Source organism: Capricornis sumatraensis, chromosome 13 (assembly GCF_032405125.1).
Source record: "Capricornis sumatraensis isolate serow.1 chromosome 13, serow.2, whole genome shotgun sequence".
NCBI classification, from domain to species: domain Eukaryota; kingdom Metazoa; phylum Chordata; class Mammalia; order Artiodactyla; family Bovidae; genus Capricornis; species Capricornis sumatraensis.
In genome coordinates, this window is record NC_091081.1 from 69,131,658 (window position 1) to 69,153,876 (window position 22,219).

General features: G+C 39.4%; 1 protein-coding gene across 1 annotated transcript in view; it reads left to right on the plus strand.

Moving 5' to 3' along the window:
• UTRN (utrophin) overlaps window positions 1-22,219 on the plus strand; it is a 551,097-nt gene that overhangs the window by 102,305 nt on the left and 426,573 nt on the right. Inside the window, exon 3 of the mRNA XM_068985316.1 lies at window positions 7,789-7,850. Within this exon, the coding sequence (XP_068841417.1) occupies window positions 7,789-7,850 (62 nt within the window). The remainder of the gene's footprint in view (window positions 1-7,788; window positions 7,851-22,219) is intronic.

Sequence of the window (22,219 nt, forward strand, 5' to 3'; positions counted from 1 at the left end):
ACAAGAGAATTCCCTGAAAGTGGTTTTTATTTTATTTCATTTTAATTTTTTAAGATTGTAGGTTCTTTATTACCGAATCTTTAAAATCCAAATGTGTCTTTAAATAGAAAACTAAAGTCAGACTTCCCACGTCAGAAATTATGTCTGATTTAGCTGATTAGTTTGACAATGAGGAGTTAGTTTTGCCAGTTAGGGAATAGAGGAGACATTTTTGTAATCAAATGATCTAGGTTTGCACCTTGTTAACAATGTGCTAGGACTTATGTCTGTTTTTGTGTTTAAATTTACTATAAATATTAGTTGTCAACTTAAAAATGTGCCTGGGGATTCTTTTAGAGAATTTTCATGGAAACTTACTTGCAAGGATTTTCTACATCTTGAGATGTATTTTTAGGAAATAGTTTCTTGAGGGTTCTTAGACAGGGCAGGCAGAGAAGGGGACGACAGAGGATAAGATGGTTGAATGGCATCACCTACTCAATGGACATGAGTTTGGGTAGACTCCGGGAGTTGGTGATGGACAGGGAGGCCTGGCATGCTGTGGTTCATGGGGTCGCAAAGAGTTGGACACAACTGAGCAACTGAACTGAACTGAAGACAGTTTTTAGAACACAATAGATCTTTATTTTAGCTGGAATAAAGTGAAGAATCAAAGTTTACAGAAAAATTTTTAATTAGTCTAACTTTTGTCAATCATTAAGAAAAAATTAGTTTTCTATCGATGACAGTGACTCATCATCTTTATGACTCATTCAGCTCCTCCTAAATAACCTCTCCTTATTCTGTGATATTTCCAGTGATTTTAATAAAACTCTCTTACTCTCAGGATAGAAGTCCAAAGTGAAGTGTCTTGTATGTAAAGTTTACAGTTTCTTTCTCCTTGTTCTTCTGCATTTGCAGCACATTTAATATGGTTATATCTAAGATGTAAAAGAGTTTTTCCAAAGCATACTTCCACAAAGAAGGTTAGAAACAATGCGAGGTACCTGTAGGACTTACAGACACTCTTCAGTTAAGATTAGCAGCTATAAAGAGTGAAAGTAGGAAAACATTCCCTCCTGTATTCCTGTGCATTCATTTGAAAAGCATGAGGAACTCATCAAGGAGAAAATAGGTAAGAGGTAAATACACTCTAGAATTAGAAGATAGACAGGAATCAAGGGCTATATCAAATTCTGAAAATAATTATTTGGGGAATAAATTAATTGTTCTGCAATCTTGTATGGATTAAGTGCAAAAGAGCTGTCGCTGAATCCTAGCCACTTTGTAGCAGCATACTTTTGAACTTGGGCTAGTTCGGAGTCTTCAGGAAATTTCAAAGTTTAGGGGATTTTGCTTGGTAATTTTTGAGTTTCCAAAATGCCTTTTTATGATCAGCATCATTAAGTCATTCAGTTCAATTCAGTTCAGTCACTCAGTCGTGTCTGACTCTTCGTGACCCCATGAATCGCAGCACGCCAGGCCTCCCTGTCCATCACCAACTCCCGGTTCACTCAAACTCACGTCCATCGAGTCAGTGATGCCATCCAGCCATCTCGTCCTTTGTCGTCCCCTTCTCCTCCTGCCCCCAATCCCTCCCAGCATCAGGGTCTTTTCCAATGAGTCAACTCTTTGCATGAGGTGGCCAAAGTACTGAAGTTTCAGCTTTAGCATCATTCTTTCCAAAGAACACCCAGGACTGATCTCCTCTAGAATGGACTGGTTGGATCTCCTTGCAGTCCAAGGGACTCTCAAGAGTCTTCTCCAACATCACAGTTCAAAAGCATCAATTCTTCGGCACTCAGCCTTCTTCACAGTCCAGCTGTCACATCCATACATGACCACTGGGAAAACCATAGCCTTGACTAGACGGACCTTTGTTGGCAAAGTAATGTCATTAAAGAAATGCAAATGCAAACCATTACATACCACTTCACACTTACTAGGATGGCTGTAATAATGATAATTTAAAAAAAGAAAGTGTTAATGAGGATGTAGAGAATTTGAAACCCATATACATCGCTAGTGGAAGTATAAAATAATGCACCTGCTATGGAGAACGTTTCAGCAGTTCCTCAAAAATCTAAAGACAGAATTACCATATGACCCAGCAATTCCATTCCTAGGTGTATATCCAGGGGAACTGAAAGCAGGGATTGGAACAGACACTAATACACAGTTTTCATTGTGGCATTATTTACAATTGCTGAAAGATAGAAACAACCCAAATGTCTATCAACAGACGAATGGGTAAAAAAATGTGGCATATACATGCAATGACTACTACATACTATGAATAGCCACAAAAAAGAAATGAGGTTCTGACACACGCTACAACACGGAGGAATCTTGAAAACATTATTCTAAGTGAAATAAGTCAGACACCAAGGGACAGATGATGTGTGAATTCATGTCTGTGAAATATTAAGGTGGCTTAAATGCATAGAATTAGAAAGTGGATTAGAAGTTACTGGAGCCTGGGCAAGTGGGGGAATGGGAGAAGTATTGCTAAATGGTTACAGAATTTCTGTTTTGGTGGATGAAAAATTTTGGAAATAATGAGAATGGTTGTACAACATTGTAAATGAAATTGATGTTACCAAATTGAGTACTTTAACATAATTAAAATATCAGATTTTATGTTATATATATTCTACACAAAACATTGACATTATAATATACCAAAACTCATTAAATTGCATGCTTGAAATGGCTGACTTCTATGGTATGTTAATTATATCTGCAGAAAGATATTTTTTAAAAAAGGCAATCTCTATGGAGATTCCTTAAAAAACTAGGAATAAAACTACCCAGTGACCCAACAGTCCCACTACTGGACATGTGTCCTGAGAAAACCATAATTGAAAAAGGCACAGGTACCTCAGTGTTCATTGCAGCACTATTTTTCAATAGTTAGGACATGAAAGCAACCTAGCTCTCTGTCAACAGATGAATCAATAGAGAAGCTGTGGTACATAGGTAAAATGGAATATTACTCAGCCATAAAAAGGAACACATTTGAGTCAGTTCTAATGAGGTGGATGAACCTAGAGCCTACTATACAGTGAAGTAAGTCAGAAAGACAAATATATATTAAAGCATTTATATGGAATCTAGACAGATGGTACTGATGAATGTATTTGCAGGGCAGCATGAAAACAAAGGCATAGAGAAGAGACTTGTGGACAAGCGGGGTGAAAGGAGAAACCACACAATATTGTACAATTATCCTAAGTTTGTGTTTATATTATATACATATAGATAGACCTATGGAAATACAGAATTTTGTTTTATGGTTGTAATGTTGGATTATTATTATTTTGTTTTACAGAAACATTATAGATTAAGATTTAAATTGAGATTTGTTTCTAGGTTCTGCTAAAAGAATTTTTGATGTGCCCTTGAGCTGATGAAGTGAAAAAAATTTTTAGCTAGTTTCCTGGAAGATTTATCAGGCGGTTTTGTTGATGTTTCTTGCTTCACTTCTCTTACCCATCACAAAAATAAAATTCCAGCCTGGGCAGCGGCCCTTGGATCTGTGTGAGCTTGTCAAAAGCATTTTAAGAAGAGCAAAATATTTAGAGGAAGAATTTGGAAAATCAGCCTTAAGGGATTTAACACATTTTTCTTCTCCTAATTCAGTCCCGTGTTTGTCCCCCTAATGGAGAAAGGTCATTAATGGGTAAGGTTTACTAAGCCAAAAAAGGCTTTCAAAAGTTAGATGTTTTCTCTAAAATTCAAATATAAAGAAAACACATGTTTGGAAACCTGAAAGAATAAATTTAACATGTAAATTATACTCACTTAATACACATATAAATAATCCAGTTATCTGTAAAGTTGTATTATCTGCTTACACATTTTTATTTTGGAAACATTAAAATAACTACTTGACTTGGAGAGTTGAACAAATTTGAGATTTGAAATTTGGTATAAATTTCTATGTATATAATGAAAACAACTGATCATAATAGTGTGATTTAGAATTTTAGTTGTCATGCTACCAACTTTGCTAGCAAATTTCTGTCTCCCTGAAACACTGACTTGGGCCAAGGTTGTTAGCTTAATTTTTTGTGGTGTGGAGGGCAGTTCTATACTAGTAAGTGTTCCAAATTTGTTACATTAAAAAAAAATCTCATAATTGAAAAACTGCAGGCTAATTCCTATTCCTTTACTGAATTCACATCTGATAGAAAATAAGAGGTTTGTGTGTGTGTGTATGTGTGTATGTTGTGTGAAAAGGGAAATGTGAAATCAAGGCTTATTGAGATGTAAATCCCCCCTTTCCCCAGAAAAATGAATAAAGAAGAATGTTTATAAAGTTTGGAGTATTTTTAAAAAGTTTGAATGCAAGACATTTTATCTTTTACAAGGCAGTATGTTATTTCTGATGGCTCAGGGGTGAAGAACCTGCCTGCCAATGCAGGGGACGCGGGTTTGATCCCTGGGTTGGAAAGATACCCTGGAGAAGGAAATGGTAACCCACTCCAGTACTCTCGACTGGGAAATCCCATGAACAGAGGAACCTGGCGGGCTATAATCCATGGGGTCGCAAAAGAATTGGACATGACTTCACAACTAAACAACAATAACTTCATTTCATATCATTTACTTAATTAGACATATATTCAGACTTTTATTTGAACCAAAGATAAAAACTATTATAGAAACACTAACTTCTAATTTTTACACACATCTCTTTATGATGGGAACCTATTTTAAATAGTTGATCTTATTCTATATGTGATACAGCTGGAGGTTTTTAGTTATCTTTGGGGGCTCCCCAGGTGGCACTAGTGATAAAGAACCTGCTTGCAAATGGAGGAGACTCAGGAGATGAGGGTTTGATCCCTGGGTCGGGAAGATCCCCTAAGGAGGGCATGACAACCCATTTCAGTACTCTTGCCTGGAGAATCACATGGACAGAGGAGCCTGGTGAGCTGCAGTCCATGGGGTTGCAAAGACTCAGACACAATTGAAATGACTTAGTACCCACACAGTCATCATTTGAGAAGGTGACAGGTACTCATTTCTTTGTTTGCATTATTTCTGGAGAGGAACCCATATAGTATTTATTAGCTATTTTAATATATTTTTTGAAAGTAAGAAGATTAAATGCTCAGAAAAGAGGTTAAAAAATGTAGAAATGTAAAAAAAAATAGAAATAAAATGTGAAATAAAATTTGCTTCTCAGAATTTCCCGAATTCCCAATAATTTGGTAAAAATTATTAAATTCAAGGAATTTTATGGAACTGAGAAAATGTAATACTTATGACCATTATATATATTTTTGTTCATAGCAAAATAATTGAATTTGCCATGTATTCTGAACACATATTTAAGATTAAATTCATATTAGTGGGCTGGTATAGCACTGTTCAGGCTGGTGTGTGTCTTACATACTGCATATAATCTCAGCTCTGTCTCTCTTCGATGTGGTGGTCAAGGCTGGGACATTCAGAGTGTATCAGCAAGTCCTCTTGGTTAATAAATGGCTCATATGTGGCATTGATCAGATGGTAGAAAGCCTGAAATTGAGGCTGATGCTGACTGTGTTGTCCTTTGTGAAAGGCTGAGTCCTAGCTCGGCTGACAACACGAAGTTTCTTAGTTTTTCATCCATTGCCCTCTTTGTGTTTCAGAGTCAGTCTCCAGTTACCTTTATGGATCTGTAGAAGGGCACTCTTTTCTGAAACTCTGCTATATTTATTCCAGGAGTGACCTTTTAATTACAAGCTCTCCTTCCGGAACAGAATAAGGCCCAAAGATACAACTAACTTGGTGAAGTCGTGGTTGAACTTGTAATTATGCTATTAGAGATGAGTGAGGAGGTCTGGGTTGAAGGCAGCTCTTTGAAATTGATGCATTGAGGACGGAGCGCACTTGAGCCTTCTCTGTTACTGTTTTACTGTTATTATGTGGGAAGCAGCCTGGCAGTATGGACAGTAGTGGAACAAGGTGTGTGTTTGTGTGTGTGTGTGTTCAGATAGTACCACAAGCTTTCTTCCAAATATTCTTTACATGGACAGTAGTGGAACAAGGGGTGTGTGTGTGTGTGTGTGTGTGTGTGCAGATAGTACCACAAGCTTTCTGCTTTATTCCAAATATTCCTTACACAGCTTTTAGAACAACTCAGAGACTGTTAACATGCTCCTTTGTAGGATTTATGCCAACAATGACTGTTGCTCATTTTAACAGATAATTGAGGAGCAATTGAAGAGGGTATGATTAGAAGTAATAGAAAGGGTACCATGAATATTTTTGTCTTGTTCACACATATACTATAATAATAATTACAACTAGAATAACAACAAAGAGCTCAATGCCAGCTCTTTGCCAAGTATTTCCACTTGTATCCACCAGCCCTCACAGTGCCTTGTAAGTGTTATTAACTCCTATTTTACATGACTTCCTTATACCTAACTAGATCACTTTGCCCATCTTCAAGAGGTTCAGGATCCTTTAGATTTTTTAAGGTCAATTTTTATTTGTTTGACCTGGAAAATGAATTTGTAATTCAAGCCAACATTAGTCATTAAAAAAAAAAACAAACAAAAAAAAACTCCTGTGGTTTCTCCGCTTGTAAAATGTGTAGATTCCTTTTTTTTCTTTTTTTAGGGAGATTGTTTATTTTCAATTGGAGGATAATTGCTTTACAATATTGTGTTGGTTTCTGCCACGTAGTAACATGAATCAGCCATAGGTATATGTGTGTCCCCTCCCTCTTAAACCCCCTTCCCATCTCGCATCCCCTCCCACCCCTCTAGGTTGTCACAGAGCATAGGGTTTGAGCTCCCTGTGTCATATAGTAAATTCCCACTGGCTCTCTGTTTTTCATATGGTAATGTACATGTTTTCATGCTGCTCTCTCACTCAGTTCTTCCCACCCTGTGTCCACAAGTCTGTTCTCTCTGCATCTCCACTGCTGCCCTGCAGATAGGTTCATCAGTACCATTTTTCTAGATTCCATATATATGTGTTAATATATGATATTTGTCTTTCTCTTTCTGACTTACTTCACTCCATCTAATAGGCTCTAAGTTCATCCACCTCATTAGAACTAAGTCAGTTACGTTCCTTTTTATGGCTGAGTAATATTCCACTGTGTATATATACCACAACTTTTTAATCCCTTCATCTGTCTGTGGACATCTAGGTAGCGTCCATGTCCTAGCTATTGTAAATAGTGCTACAATGAACACTGAGGTACAGGTGCCTTTTTCAGTTATGGTTTCCTCAGGGTATGTGCCCAGTGGTGGGTGTAGATTGCTTTCAAAGATAAGACTGACGGATTACACAATTAGCTATAAACTTTATAGTAGTTTTTGTTCTATAGGAATTGTATGAAAAGGGGGGGAATCATGAGTTTCTTAGTTTTTTTGAAAAAAGAACTTCCATTTTTTTTGTCTTGAACATGCTATAACATTTTTGGCATGCTGAAACTGTATTTAAACAAAATGCAACAGAAAGTCTATGTGTACATGTATATAATACTTTGAAAGCAAGGTCTTGATTCTTTTCTCATGAACATGGATTTAAGGGTTGGTGGCGATATGGTGAGATGTGGGGTGAGAAAGCCAGCTTCTCTGGAAAGGTGCCTGGGCCTCCCTCTGCTATGGATGTTTGTTAGCAGACTCCATACATATCGAATCCATCAGTCATCCCTTCATTAACTATGGATCATTGTGCCTCAGGAATTCTACTAATAGACAATGTAAAACTCTCCAGGATGGAGATAATCTTATTTAGCACCTGAGTAAAACTATAAACTCTAATATTTTCCCTTCTCTCTCCTATTCCCTCCCACAGATGAACACAATGATGTGCAGAAGAAAACCTTTACCAAATGGATAAATGCTCGATTTTCAAAGGTAATGGAGACTTTCAAAAACTTTGATGATTTGAATGCCTCATTCTGGTTGATAGAGTTTTGTTAGAGGTGCAGTGAATTTTCCCTAGGAAATGTGACCTAACAGAAATCTTCTGAGTATGCAGATACATTTATTTTTCCTTTACTCTCTATAATAAGTTTAAATGAAATTCTGGTATAAAAAGTTCATGGTATAAACATTCATGGTAAAAAGCTCTGTATTTTTATCTAACATTCTGTAGGGGCTTCCCAGGTGGCTTAGCAGTAAAGAATCTCCTTTCTAGTGCAGCAGATGCAAGAGACACCGGTTCAATCCCTGGGTCGGGAAGATACTCTGAGGAAGAAAATGGCAACCCACTCCAGCATTCATTCTTGCCTGGAGAATCCCATGGACAGAGGAGGCTGGTGGGCTGCAGTCCATGGGGTTGCAAAAGAGCCGGACACAACTTAGTAACTAAAAAAATGACAGCATTCTCTAGATATGAAGCTGCTAGCTTGCTGCTTTGGATTCTGTGACTTCTTGGTGCATTTAGGAAATAATATCTCTTTGGGAAATTTTTGTGCTTACTTAGCTAAAAAGATGATGGTTTCATTTTTGCCTGGTTAAAATCAATTTGCTATCATTCAGGTAGCCTTTTCTACCTTGTGTAGTGTTTGGGGATTGTCATACTGATAGGTCTGGCTAATAATGTTTACTGCCCTGTGGTTCTTTTCTTTTGAACTTCCTGATTTATTTCCCCCAAATCTGTTCTTTCTCAGCATTTCTAACCACTTGGATCATAATCAAGTTTTGATTAATATTTTTTAGGAGCAAGAATGCTGAAGAGAGAAATTGATATTACTCTTTTTAAACTAGTTCTAATATAATTATTCATTGGTCATTTGAGTTGGAATTTTGTCTGCTAAATCTGAGATGGGAGAAGAATTTTCAGATTTTTTGATTATGCTGCTGCTGCTAAGTAGCTTCAGTCGTGTCTGACTCTGTGGGACCCCATAGACAGCAGCCCACCATTCCTCTGTCCCTGGGATTCTCCAGGCAAGAACACTGGAGTGGGTTGCCATTTCCTTCTCCAATGCATGAAAGTAAAAAGTGAAAGTGAAGTCGCTCAGTCGTGCCCGACTTGTAGCGACCCCACGGACTGCAGCCTACCAGGTTCCTCCATCCATGGGATTTTCCAGGCAAGAGTACTGGAGTGGGGTGCCATTGCCTTCTCCATTTTTGATTATAGGACTATGCAAAAAGCTAAAGGCATCTCAGAGAAACACTGTTTTGGGGTTTTTAATTTTAAAATTTCTTATTTTTCCATTTGAGAATGTTGCAAAGGTCAGAAAAATAAACATTGGCATTTCTTTGAGGCAAAATCAGAATGTTTTAAGATTACTTTGAGTTGCAGTGCGGTTTAAAAGTTGTTCCACGTCCCACTATTTACAGTTCATTATTTGATTGCAGTATATTTTTAGGTTTTCCAAGTTTTTGTTGAGGAATATTTTGTCTTGCTTCTGAGAATGTAAGGAATGTGAAAACCGCCTGACTTTGATAGAGGGTCAAGGAAGAGAATTACTCCATAATTGGTGGTTTTGTGTGTAGGATTACTCTGAAGCAGACAGAGGTGATTTTTGGTAAAATTTTATTTGTTTTGTTCAAGAGGTACAGTTAACGTCTGGGTGCTTTGGATTCAACATTATTCAAAACTTTTGAAGTAATCGTCTTCGTGTGGACCAGATTCTGGGCAACATGGTTTTAGGAACGAAGAGTCTATACAGGAGATATTTTATCCCAAGGGTCTCATGAGTGCTCAGTTGTGTGAGATTCTCTATTTTGACGATTACTGAGGTTAATATGGTCCTTTTCTAGACAGTGCAAGTTAGCAGACCTCATTTTTAGCAGCTTGAGTCATTGTGAAAGAATCACCTTAGGGCTGATTTTGAAGATTGATGTGAAAACTTTGTAGTGTTGATAGGCTTGCATTTAAGTAACATTTGAAACCAGGTGAATTACTTTGTTCCTGTTTGTGAGACTAGAGAGACCTAGATAGTACTGTAGGACACAAAAAGAGAAGTAGAGTAAAGATGACAGTTGAGCAAGAATAACTGAAAATGTTGAAGCTTATCATTATTGCCATGAATCTGACCCAGACAAGACATTCCCTTAACAGCACATGATAGATCACTGAACTGGGGCGTCACCCGGCAGACCCACGTCCTTTCCAGGTCCGTAGCCATTGCTGATACATGTAAGGTTAGACCCTTGAACCCAGCGCTGCCCAAGTACTCCTTCACTCTGAGCTTTAAAAATATCCTCACTTCTGTTATTGTCCTGGGACTTCTTCTTCCCTGGATGGTTCTCAGTATTTACTGATCATGTGGGTCATATACCCCACTGAATTCTTTCAAGAAGTAACTCAGTATTTATCATGGGTCACTGATATCTTTGGGTGTCCCTGGTGGCTTAGACAGTAAAGAAACCTCCTGTAATGCTGGAGACCTGGGTTTGATCCCTGAGTCGGGAAGATCCCCTGGAGGAGGGCATGGCAACCCACTCTAGTATTCTTGCCTGGAGAATCCCATGGACAGAGGAGCCTGGTGGGCTACCGTCCAGGGGGTTGCAAAGAGTTGGATACGACTGAGCAACTAAGCACAGCACAGCATTGATATCTTTAAAAAGATCTGAACACAAAGTCCAGTAGTACTAGAATAGTTTATTTAGTGAACTTGATATTTACATGTATACATTTATAACGTATTAAATGAAGGCTTTAAGTCCCATGTAAATTCTTTGCCCCAGGAAGCTTGTGATTATTAGCAAGACAATGAAATGATTAAGTAACATTATCAGTTACAGTAAAAGGTCCAGTTATGTAGACTGACATGGAAGCTAAAAGCTTGTTATTGTTTTCAAGAACAATTTTTATTAAGACCACTATTAGGTTTTTTTTTTTCAAGAACAGGTTTTTTATTTTTATTTTTTATTATGGCTACTATTAAAAGATTGTTTAGAGAAAAAAATATCAAAGTAGAGCTGCCCCTGGAAACATTTCCTTTCCGATTACTTCTGATGAGAAGTCAAAGTCTAGAAGGAAATCTGGAGAAGCCTAGAACACAGTTATCAAAAGATTTATGATTATTTGGATACAAAGAGGAGAGCTCATAACAGTCACACTAAATTCCAAGCACACTGTTTCCTTTCTTCTGGTTGTTTTAATTCTGTAAGTCGGGCCTCTTCCACACTGATGATCAGAAAAGGGAATAAAAGTTCTGAACTGGAAGATTTCCATAAACTCCCCACAGATTCTTGCTGAGTTTGGGGTCAGGTTGTATTTGGGCATGGTGTATCCGGAGGTTCAGTTCAGTTCAGTTCAGTGGCTCAGTCGTGTCCGACTGTTTACGACCCCATGAATTGCAGCTTGCCAGGCCTCCCTGTCCATCACCAACTCCCGGAGTTCACTCAAACTCACGTCCATCGGGTCGGTGATACCATCCAGCCATCTCATCCTCTGTCATCCCCTTCTCCTCCTGCCCCCAATCCCTCTCAGCATCAGAGTCTTTTCCAATGAGTCAGCTCTTTGCATCAGGTGGTCAAAGTATTGGAGTTTCAGCTTCAGCATCATTCCTTCCAAAGAAATCCCAGGGTTGATCTCCTTCAGAATGGACTGGTTGGATCTCCTTGCAGTCCAAGGGACTCTCAAGAGTCTTCTCCAACACCACAGTTCAAACGCATCAATTCTTTGGCGCTCAGCTTTCTTCACAGTCCAACTCTCACATCCATACATGACTGGAAAAACCATAGCCTTGACTAGATGGACCTTTGTTGGCAAAGACTGTCTCTGCTTTTGAATATGCCATCTGCTGCTAAGTCACTTCAGTCGTGTCTGACTCTATGCGACCCCACAGACGGCAGCTCGTCAGGCTCCCCTGTCCCTGGGATTCTCCAGGCAAGAACTCTGAAGTGGGTTGCCATTTCCTTCTCCAGTGCATGAAAGTGAAAGGTGAAAGTGAAGTCTCTCAGTCGTGTCCGACTCTTAGCAACCCCATGGACTGCAGCCTACCAGGCTCCTCCATCCATGGGATTTTCCAGGCAAGAGTACTGGAGTTGGGTGGCATTGCTTTCTCCCAATATGCCATCTAGGTTGGTCATAACTTTCCTTCCAAGGAGTAAGTGTCTTTTAATTTCATGGCTGCAGTCACCATCTGCAGTGATTTTGGAGCCCCCCAAAATAAAGCCTGACACTGTTTCCACTGTTTCCCCATCTAGTGATGGGACCAGATGACATTATCTTCATTTTCTGAATGTTGAGGTTTAAGCCAACTTTTTCACTTTCCTCTTTAAAGAGGTTAGCAAGAGAAAAAAAGGTACGATTGACGGGAACGGATTTTATTTCATTTCTTTTTTATCCATGTCCTTTGGTATGTTGTGGTGACTTTAAAATGTAATTATTGATCGAGTCTACTTTTTCCGTGCAATGTGAGTCTCTCTACAGAGTAGTACTGTCCTTGTGCTGAGAAATCCAAGTAGACCCTTATGGCCTCTTCTGCCATTTAGAAATTTGTTTTAAATTCCTTCCCTGGACATCTCCTTCTTGAACACCCCCCCACACACACACCAACCAAATTCTCAAATGCCAAATTTTGTTGATTCTAGTACCATATACATTCAACATTGTTCATTTTTCTCCATCTTTCCTGACACTGACACCCCCTTTTGCCAAGTCATTTTTATCTGAGTTAAGAATAATTAAATGCCTTTTTGGTGGGCAGAAAATCTGTGGGAATCCTGTCAGCTCAGCCATATGAGGTATCTGCCTTATATCATCTTTGAGCTACTGTACAACTCAGTGAGTTGTAGAAAATGGTTAGTAATGGAAATGATTCTTATCCATAAAAATGCAGAGTGGCTGGAATGCAATTGATTATTTCCCCTTGGGTAGACTAGGTTTTACATCTGTTGTCAATTTATTTCAACTTTCCTTTATTGCATTTAACATGTGGTTTAAAAATTTTTTCTTTGAACCAGTTGTAATACCTTACTGGTTTCCTGATTGCCTAATGAGTTAAAGCCTTTAATGTACTTTAATAATACATTTGTTTGAGAATCATGACTTTACTATTGGGGGAATTTATCCCTGAATATGTGGGCCATTATCATAATCTACCACTAGGTTTTCCTTTCTATGGTTCACCTTATCCATCTCCTTCCTTCTAGTTTCTACAGAATAGCTGGAGTGCATCTTAAAGTGTAAGCCTAAATACCTCTTTTTCTTCAGTAAAATCTTTCAATGGCTGTCTATTTGTTCTTATTTGGCTTTTAAGGACCTAAGAAGTTGCCCTGCAATCTTCTCTAGCTTCACTTTACTCTAGCTCATTATACTCTGGCCACTGCAGTGCACCTTCTCATGGCTTTAGCGCGTTCTCCTTCCTCCATTTTTGTTTAGGCAACTCCTACTCCTTTTTCTTGCCTGAGCTTAAATGTCACTTTCCCAAGGACACTTTTTCTGAGCTCCCAGACTTGGGCAGATATGCTCGGTATGCTAAAGTGTTAACCTTTGAAGCACTTACTATAATTGTCTTTTAACTAATTGCATCTCAAAATACTTGTCTTCCCTTTTCTAGACAGTGGGATGTTCCATGGGTGCAGGGACTGTCTATTTTATTAACTGGCACAACCTCTAGCATTTAGTAAGCATTCAGTGAGTGTCTGTACGCTTAATAAATAAATGAATGGCAGTGACAGAAACATACATTTAAATGCCTAACAGTATATACGTCCAAAAACCAGGTGAAAGTGGTTGTCTTGGAAATAGATGGAGTAGAGTGTGGAATTGAGTGCAGAATGGCATAAATTGCTTTATTTCATGGAAACAAAACATTAAGGTTTTGCTGCATTTATCCACAAAAACAAATCCAACCATGCAAAGTTTCCACATTTACCTGGTGTCTTGGAGATGTGCTGGAAAGATTGTTAAATCACCATTTGGATTTAATATGTATGATTCTCTTATTTATGGGAGAGGCTTCTTCAAATAGGATGTGCCTACTGAGTTCACAGTGATGAAAAATGAACTTTAAAACTTAAAATCTGCTCAATTCATTCCTCTCTAAGGGGTTTGGTTAAGAGTTTGAGAATACTGTATAATACTTGCATAGCTAAGACAGCATTTACTATACATATATATTCTTTTCGCTGCAAGTCCTTGTTAGTATGTCACAGAATACATGCCACTTTGGAGTCTGGTTATCCTGAGAAGTCACACAGTGTAGAATAATTTAGGATTATTGGGTTTCAAAAGTTATGGAAAGCATAGGAAAAAATGATTATCTAGAGGAGTTGAGAATTTGGAAATTAAATACTTATTCCTGGGTATGCTGCTCATTTATTTATGACCTCGGGCAAATTATTAGCCAGTTTTTTTTTTTTTTGGCCAGGTCACTTGGTTTTTACTCCTTTAGTTATAAAACACACTGGAGCATAATTACTTGCCTCATATTGCTAAGAAATATTGAGGCATTATTGTGAAACTTTATAGGAGATTATAATTACCTAGGAATGCTAAATTAAAACTCTATCAGGGACCCTTCCAATTTGTGGTACCCCTGATCTGTGCTGTACATATATTTTAAAGCAAAAATGGAAAAAGGCATTGGCTCATTAAGCCCACTTTATTCCATGGTCTGGTGGGTGAAGTTTGACTGTTTTGTTCACTCTGATTTTAAGAGGCTCGTTTATTAGTGGATTCTTCTCCAAAGGGAGGTAGCAAAGGCCTCACTCTTTCAGTGTTTAGAAATTTGTTCTGACTTTAAGCCTGCATTTTCTTTGGCTGAATTTCAGAACTGCTCATCTGTCAGAGCAGAGATGTACAAATTGCAGAAGCTCTTTTATCAGTTTGGTGAGGCAGTTCTCAAAAGAAGTTTAAAGAATAAAGGTTAGGTAGAGAATAGGCCCACTTAAAAATGCTGAACTTCAGTTTGGGCAGATTTCTGCTTTTCCTTTTTCGAAGACAAAGATGAGCCAAGTTTTCATTTCGTTACTATTCCAAACTTGAACTTCAAATGTGTAGAACATCAGAAAGGAAATCTGTGAAGCATTTTTAAACCATTTCTATGTGAAGAGCTTTTCCAGTATGTTCCCTTTGGAGACAGTGGGACATTGCTTTGTGTCCTGTTGTTTGCAACTCTGTTCACACTGGATGTGGTGGGTCACAAAAATAGGAGTGGGAAAGGATGTGTAGGAGAGTGCAACAAAAGCTGCCTCTATGTGCTTAGTCCCCTTCTTAGTGTCATGAGGGAACTGTACAGGCTTCCTTGTTTGATCATAAAAAACATCTGTAGTAGAGATTTGAGTTGGAGTTACACACTGAGTTTACTATTGACTTATTTTCATGAATATGTGTATGGTGGCCAACTAATTATTTTAGGGGGCCGTAAACATTCACGTGGTTCCTTAAGTTTCAATTTATGTCTATTCACCAGTACCTATAAACCAAACAGTACAGTGCATTTCATATTCCTAAACAGCTTCCTGACATGTTTTAGCTATATTATGTAAATATTTGGTTTTTGTTGTTACTGTTTTCATTCAGTTTGATTGGTTTGGTTCCAAACATACTTGAAAACATGACCTTCACTTAGTTACTGTGGTTAAGTTAAAAAAATATATATATTTTAAACATTATTTAACATGCTGTGTTCATACATATTGAGGATTTAATAAATAATTTTGATTGAGGCTATTAGTATTGATACTTTGGAATTGTGGTGCTGGAGAAAACTCTTGAGAGTCCCTTGGGCGGCAAGGAGATCAAACCAGCCAATTCTAAAGGAAACCAACCCTGAATATTCATTGGAAGGGCAATTGCTGAAACTGAAGCTCCAGTACTTTGGCCACCGGATGCGAAGAGCTGACTCGTGGGAGAAGATCCTAATGCTGGTAAAGACTGAAGGCCAAAGAAGTGGGCAGCAGAGGATGAGATGGTTAAATAAAGCATCACTGATTCGATGGACATGAATCTGAGCAAACTCTGGGAGCTGGTGGATGACTGGATGACAGAGGAGCCTGGTGTGCTGCAGTCCACGGCACTGCAGAGAGTCGGACGTGACTTAGCGACTGAACTTTAGTATTTCTAATCGTTAAACAGGTTTGGAAATTTGGTAGCGTATGCTAAGCCTTTGTCATCGATAATCAATTTTGGGATTGATCTGCTGATAGGAAATGGCTTTTCCGCCTTCACCTAGAGAGAGGAGACAGAGCCACCTACCTTGTGCTTTTGCATTCAGCCCATGTAACCCTACCATCTCCATCTTCAGAGATGGGCTCTGATTGGCACGTTGTGGGCCAGTGAGTTATAAACAGAGGATTCTTAAAGAGATGGTGGTTTTGGGGAAAAGAAGCTCTTTCTGTTAAACAGGACTAGGAGATCTAGGAACCGTTTTCAACTGTACTTGCCCTAGGAAGTTTTTGGCTCCAGTGGCTACTGGTGGTCACTCTTCAACTATGACCAGTCCTGGTGGGAGTCAGACTGGGTGGGAAGTAGAGGGAGCTGACACTGCTATTTTTATTTTTATAATTCATTGGGGAAATAAAAAAATCCTGTCAACTACAAGATCTCTATTCATCATAGAATACAGAGAAAACACGACTTATTATTGAATGTTTGTGTCAGATGAGGTGCACACAGACAATTGGTAAAAGACCAGAAATCTGGACAGAATTTCATACAAACATACAATAAAGTAGAACAAAGAACAGTAAGTGTGTTTCTCCTGGAAAGACAAACGGATGCTCCTTGTGCTGGTCTCCTGTCAATCTCCTGACAGACTTCTGAGATGATTTTGAAGTCTTTGTTATTTTGCACTGGAAAATTGAGGATGGATTTATCAAATTCCTGACCCCAAAATTAGGCCTGTTATGTCTTTAAGGAGAGACCTTAAGGAGAAGGAAGGGGCAGGGTGACTGCCTCTCCTTTATTAAACAAAAGAAATCTTTTCTTTACCTTTACATTACCACTATCAAAGCCCTGACTGACCTTGCCCTTTTCCATGGAAGGCTGTCTGTTGAGGCAGCCACTGGATTCTGCAGCCATTTCCACTGCTTTGCTAGTTGAGCATATATGGAATGAGCTGTATTATTTATTGATGCAACAGACCTCACCTGGTTATTTGTTCATGGAGTGTGCAAGTGGCCTTGCCCATGGCTGCTGCGTGTGGGAGCCTTTTGCTCTTCAGTGGGTAAGTCAGGTCTGACTCTTTGTGACCCCATGGACTGCAGCATGCTAGGCTTCCCTGTCCTTCACCATCACCTGGAGTTTGCTCAAACTCAGGTCTGTTGAGTCAGTGATGCCATCCAACCATCTCATCTTCTGTTGTCCCCTCCTTCTCCTGCCTTCAATCTTTCCCAGCATTGGGTCTTTTGCAGTGAGTCAGCTCTTCACATCAGGTGGCCAAAGTATTGGAACTTCAGCTACAGCATCAGTCCTTCCGGTGAATGTTCAGGATTGATTTCTTTTAGGATTGTGTTCCTTTTCATCCTGGTTTTCTCAGTATCATCTCAGTTACTTTTGTTTTTACTGAAAGAGTTAGTTGCTCGGTCCTATCCATGAACTGTAGACTGCCATGCTGCTCTGTCCATGGGATTCTCCAGGCAAGAATACTGGATTGGGTAGCCGTTGCCTTCTCCAGGGGATCTTCCTGACACAGGGATCCAACCCTGGTCTCGATCAGGCTTCTAACCTGTATTGAAGGCAGGTTCTTTACCTTCTGAGCCACTTCTTGTTCCATATTATGTGACCTTTTAAAATAATTAAGTAATTTTTATTGGAGTGTAATTGCTGTACAATGTTGTGTTAGTTTCTGCTGTGCCAAGAAGTGAATCTGCTATAGGTATAGATATATTCCCTCCCTTTTGGACCTCCTCACCCTGCATCCCACCCATCTAGGTCATCACAGAGCACCCAGCTGAATTCCCTGTGCTATACGGCAGCTTCTCCCTAGCTGTCTGTTTTGCTCATGGTAGTGCCTGGAATATCCCATGGACGGAGGGGCCTGGTGGGCTGCAGTCCATGGGGTTGCTAGGAGTCGGACACGACTGAGCTACTTCACTTTCACTTTTCACTTTCATGCATCGGAGAAGGAAATGGCAACCCACTCCAGTATTCTTGCCTGGAGAATCCCAGGGACGGGGGAGCGTGATGGGCTGCTGTCTATGGGGTCACACAGAGTTGGACACGACTGAAGCGACTTAGTAGTAGTAGTAGTGTATATATGTCAATCCCAATCTCCCAGTTCATCCTGTCCCCCTTGTCCTGCTTGTGTCCACATGTTTGTTCTCTATGTCTGTGTCTCTGTTCCTGCCCTGCACAATAGTTTCATCTGTACCATTTTTCTAGATCCCATATGTATGCGTTAATATATGGCATTTGTTTTTCTTTTTCTGACTTCACTCTGTATTACTTTTGATTTTCTGAAAGATATTATTGGATTTAACTTGTATTTTATGGTATTCTATAATTTCTAAGGCAAATGTGCCTTCATTAGTTTGACTCCTTTGTGAGCACAGCAACTATCACTGCTGTGTAGCTACTGTGACGTGAGTTGGATTGCCTGAGCCATCTGCTTCTCCGGAATCTCTCTCCTTCCTTTTCCTCTTGCCCTCCCTTCTTCCAAACAAGCTTCTAAATGGAATCTTGTCCAGCTCATAAGGACTTGTGCTGACCACCACGAATTCTTAAAGAGGCTGGGCGAGAGCCATGCACTCACTCATTCTTTAAGTGACTGTGGCACATTTTGCCGGCTTTCCTTTGTCAAGGTGCTTACTGACCTGCTTGGCATTTTATTGCCCTTGTTTTGCTTTTCAGTTGAAAGCAGTGCAGCTTTCGCTCTTTTGCCATGGACTGAATCATAAAGTAGGCACTGAAGATTATGCACTCTTCATTTCATCCATTAAGCTGTATGCTTTATAATTATTATGAACCTAATTTCATCAGTTTGTTTAATTTTTCCTAAAGATCAATTCAGTCAGTTTAGTCGCTCAGTTGTGTCCAACTCTTTGCGATCCCACGGACTCAGGCACGCCAGGCTTCCCTGTTCTTCACTATCTCCCGAAGTTTGCGCCAACTTATGTCATCGAGTCGGTGATGCCATCCAACCATCTCATCCTCTGTCACCCTCTTCTCCTCCTGCTTTCAATCTTTCTCAGGATCAAGGTCTTTTCCAACAAGTCAGTTTTTCCCATCAGGTGGCCAAAGTATTGAAGCTTCAGCTTCAGCATCAGTCCTTCCAATGAATAATCAGGACTGATTTCCTTTAGGATGGACTGGTTGGATCTCCTTGCAGTCCATGGGACTCTCAGGAGTCTTCTCCAACACCACAGTTCAAAAGCATCAATTCTTCGGCACTCAGCTTTCTTTACAGTCCAACTCTCACAGCCATACATGACTACTGGAAAAACCATAGCTTTGATTAGATGGACCTTTGATGAAGTGAAGTTGTTCAGTCATGTCTGACTCTTTTGCAACCCCATGGACTATAGCCTACCAGGCTCCTCCATCCATGGGATTTTCCAGGCAAGAGTACTGGAGTAGGTTGCTGTTCCTTTCTCCAGGGCATCTTCCAAACCCAGGAATTGAACCTGAGTCTCCCACATTGCAGGCAGACACTTTACCATTTGAGCCACCAGGCAAGCCCCTTTGATACCACTTTTTAAATGGTTTGGGCTTCACTGATGGCTTAGCTGGTAAAGAATCCACCTGCAATGTGGGAGACCTGGTTTTGATCCCTGGGTTGGAAAGATTTTCTGGAGAAGGGAAAGGCTACCCACTCCAGTATTCTGGCCTGCAGAATTCCATGGACTGTATAGTCTATGGAGTCACAAAGAGTTGGACATGGCTGAGTGACTTTCACTTCACCTCACTTTTTAAAGTGTATATTTCTTTTATACAGTAATAGACATTACAAAAATTAGATGGTAGAGTAAATCCAAAGAGACTTTTTAAAACCACTTTTAATTCTGCCATCAAGAGAAAAAGTACCTTTTTGTTGTAAAATAGTTAAAAGAAACCCTTTTACATATACACATAATTAACCAAAATGACGTTGTACATGGTGCTCACTGATTCATTATTGATTTTTAAGAAAAAAAAAGGATTACAAGAGGTACATTTTTATTAGTGCTGAGATTTGGGATTCATAAATTAAAGATTCTTTTTTAAAATATTAAAAGATGTATTAAAGTAAATCGTTCACTTCTTTTTGAGTTTTTAAAGTAACTCCCTGCAAAAAAAATCACTCAAAAGAAAAGAGAGAGAGAGACTATTCAATTGACAATATGTTATCAGATGCTGGAGCATCATTTTAAAATTGATTGGGGCATCAGACTGACCTGAGAAGAATGCAAAAAATACGATGGCATGTACACTATATGGGCTTCCCAGGTGACTAGTGGTAAAGAATCCACCTGCCAGTGCAGGAGACATGAGAGACTCGGGTTCGATCCCTGAGTTGGGAGGATCCTCTAGAGTAGGAAATGGCACCCCACTTCAGTATTCTTGACTGAGATAACCCCATGGACAGAAGAGCCTGGTGGGCTGTGCCCATGGGGTTGCAGAGTCAGGCATGACTGAGCACAGCACATATACACTATATAAGTGTGTGTGTGAGAGTGTGTGTATGTGTGTGTGTATGCCATATCTATGGGGGCTTCCCAGGTGGCTCAGTGGTAAAGAATCTGCTTGCCAATGCAGGAGACACAAGAGACTTGGGTTCAGTTCCTGGGTCGAGATGGTTCCCTGGAGAAGGAAATGGCAACCTACGCCAGCATTCTTGTGCGGGAAATCCCATGGACAGAGGAGCCTAGTGGGGTACAGACCATGGGATTGCAGAAGATTTAGATACAGTTTAGCGACTAAACAACAAAAAAGGCTAAATGCTGCTCAAGGCTTATTTGTCTTTCAAATTCAGGATTATTCATGTGTACAATTTTGTGTTTATTGAAAAACTATGGAAACCCTCGCTTGTAAATGGGGAGGGTGACTTGAGTTTGGCATTTCTGCAGGGCCAGGCACAAAGGAGGTATTCACCAGATATTTGTCCAATTGAATTATTAAACTGTATTCTCTCTGTCAGAGAAATTTCTGCAAATAAGTCTCAGCAGAGAATTAAAAATCTAAATAAAAGTTTAACTGTCGGGCTGAATCAATTTTTATTTTTATTCAGCAATGACTTCTGACATTTCCAGCTGTTTCCCAGGGTGGATCCCATGTTTAGAGCCTGTGATTTGAAAGTACCAGAGATGCTTTAAAGCCATGAACTTGGAACAGAATTTTCATTGTTAGTTCATTTACATGTGGTATATATCTTGTTTGCTGTCTTTGGGAAGTCATTAAATAAATATACCCTCTCCTTTTCTCCTCCCACCTCACCACTAATTAACTGTTTCCTTCCCTATATGTCAGGACCCTGTGCTCTCTAAATCGTAATTTTAGTTGCAATTCAGTATGGACTTTGAGAACCTGGGTGTGGAGTCAGACCTTGTGGTATCATTGCCTGGTTCTGCCTCTCATCTGTCATGTCACTTCTGTGTCTCAGTTTTCTTACCTTAAAGTTCTATTTAAAGAAACAAAGAATGCGTTTAATCTATATTGATCTCTTAGAACATAACCGATACATAGTAAGTCATGCTATTATTATGTCTAAACTTTTCATGTTTCCACTGTCAGTTTTTGTATGGCCCGTGAGCTAAGAATGGTTTTCACATTTTTAGGTGGTTGCAAAATCAAAAAAAGATCTCATGATGCATGGACAGTATATGAAGTTCAGATTTCAGTGTCCACAGATCAAGTTTGTTGAAACACAGACACCGTTCCCTTCGGCTTATCTGTGTATATATTGCTTGTGCTGCTTTTACATCATGACAACAGGCTTGAGAAGTTTCAGTAGGGACCTCCTGGCCAGCAAAGACTAAATGAAATACTATCTGAACCTTTACAAAAGGCATTTTCTGCCCTCTGTTGTAAGACACAAATCACTGAATTACCATACTTAGAGGCGTAACTTTACTGGTCGGTAGGTGGAAAGGGGTCATGGTTCTTTCCATCTGTATGTGGGACATTCCTAAATTGTATTTTTTTTTGGGAATATGCAGTATTTTGTAGTGATTGGCCATGGGTTTGGGGAGCGTGAATGTGTGTTTTACATGTAAGTTCTGAACCACAGAACTTGTTTTGAATTTGTAAGAGCCCTGGTCCCTTCCTTCCTTCAGGTTGTATGGTAATTTAACATTTTGAGGAATGACAGAACAGTTTTCCACAGTGGCTGCATCATTTTACATTGTTGCCAGCAACGTACAGGGTTCCAGTGTTTCACTTGTTCCCCAACACTTGTTAT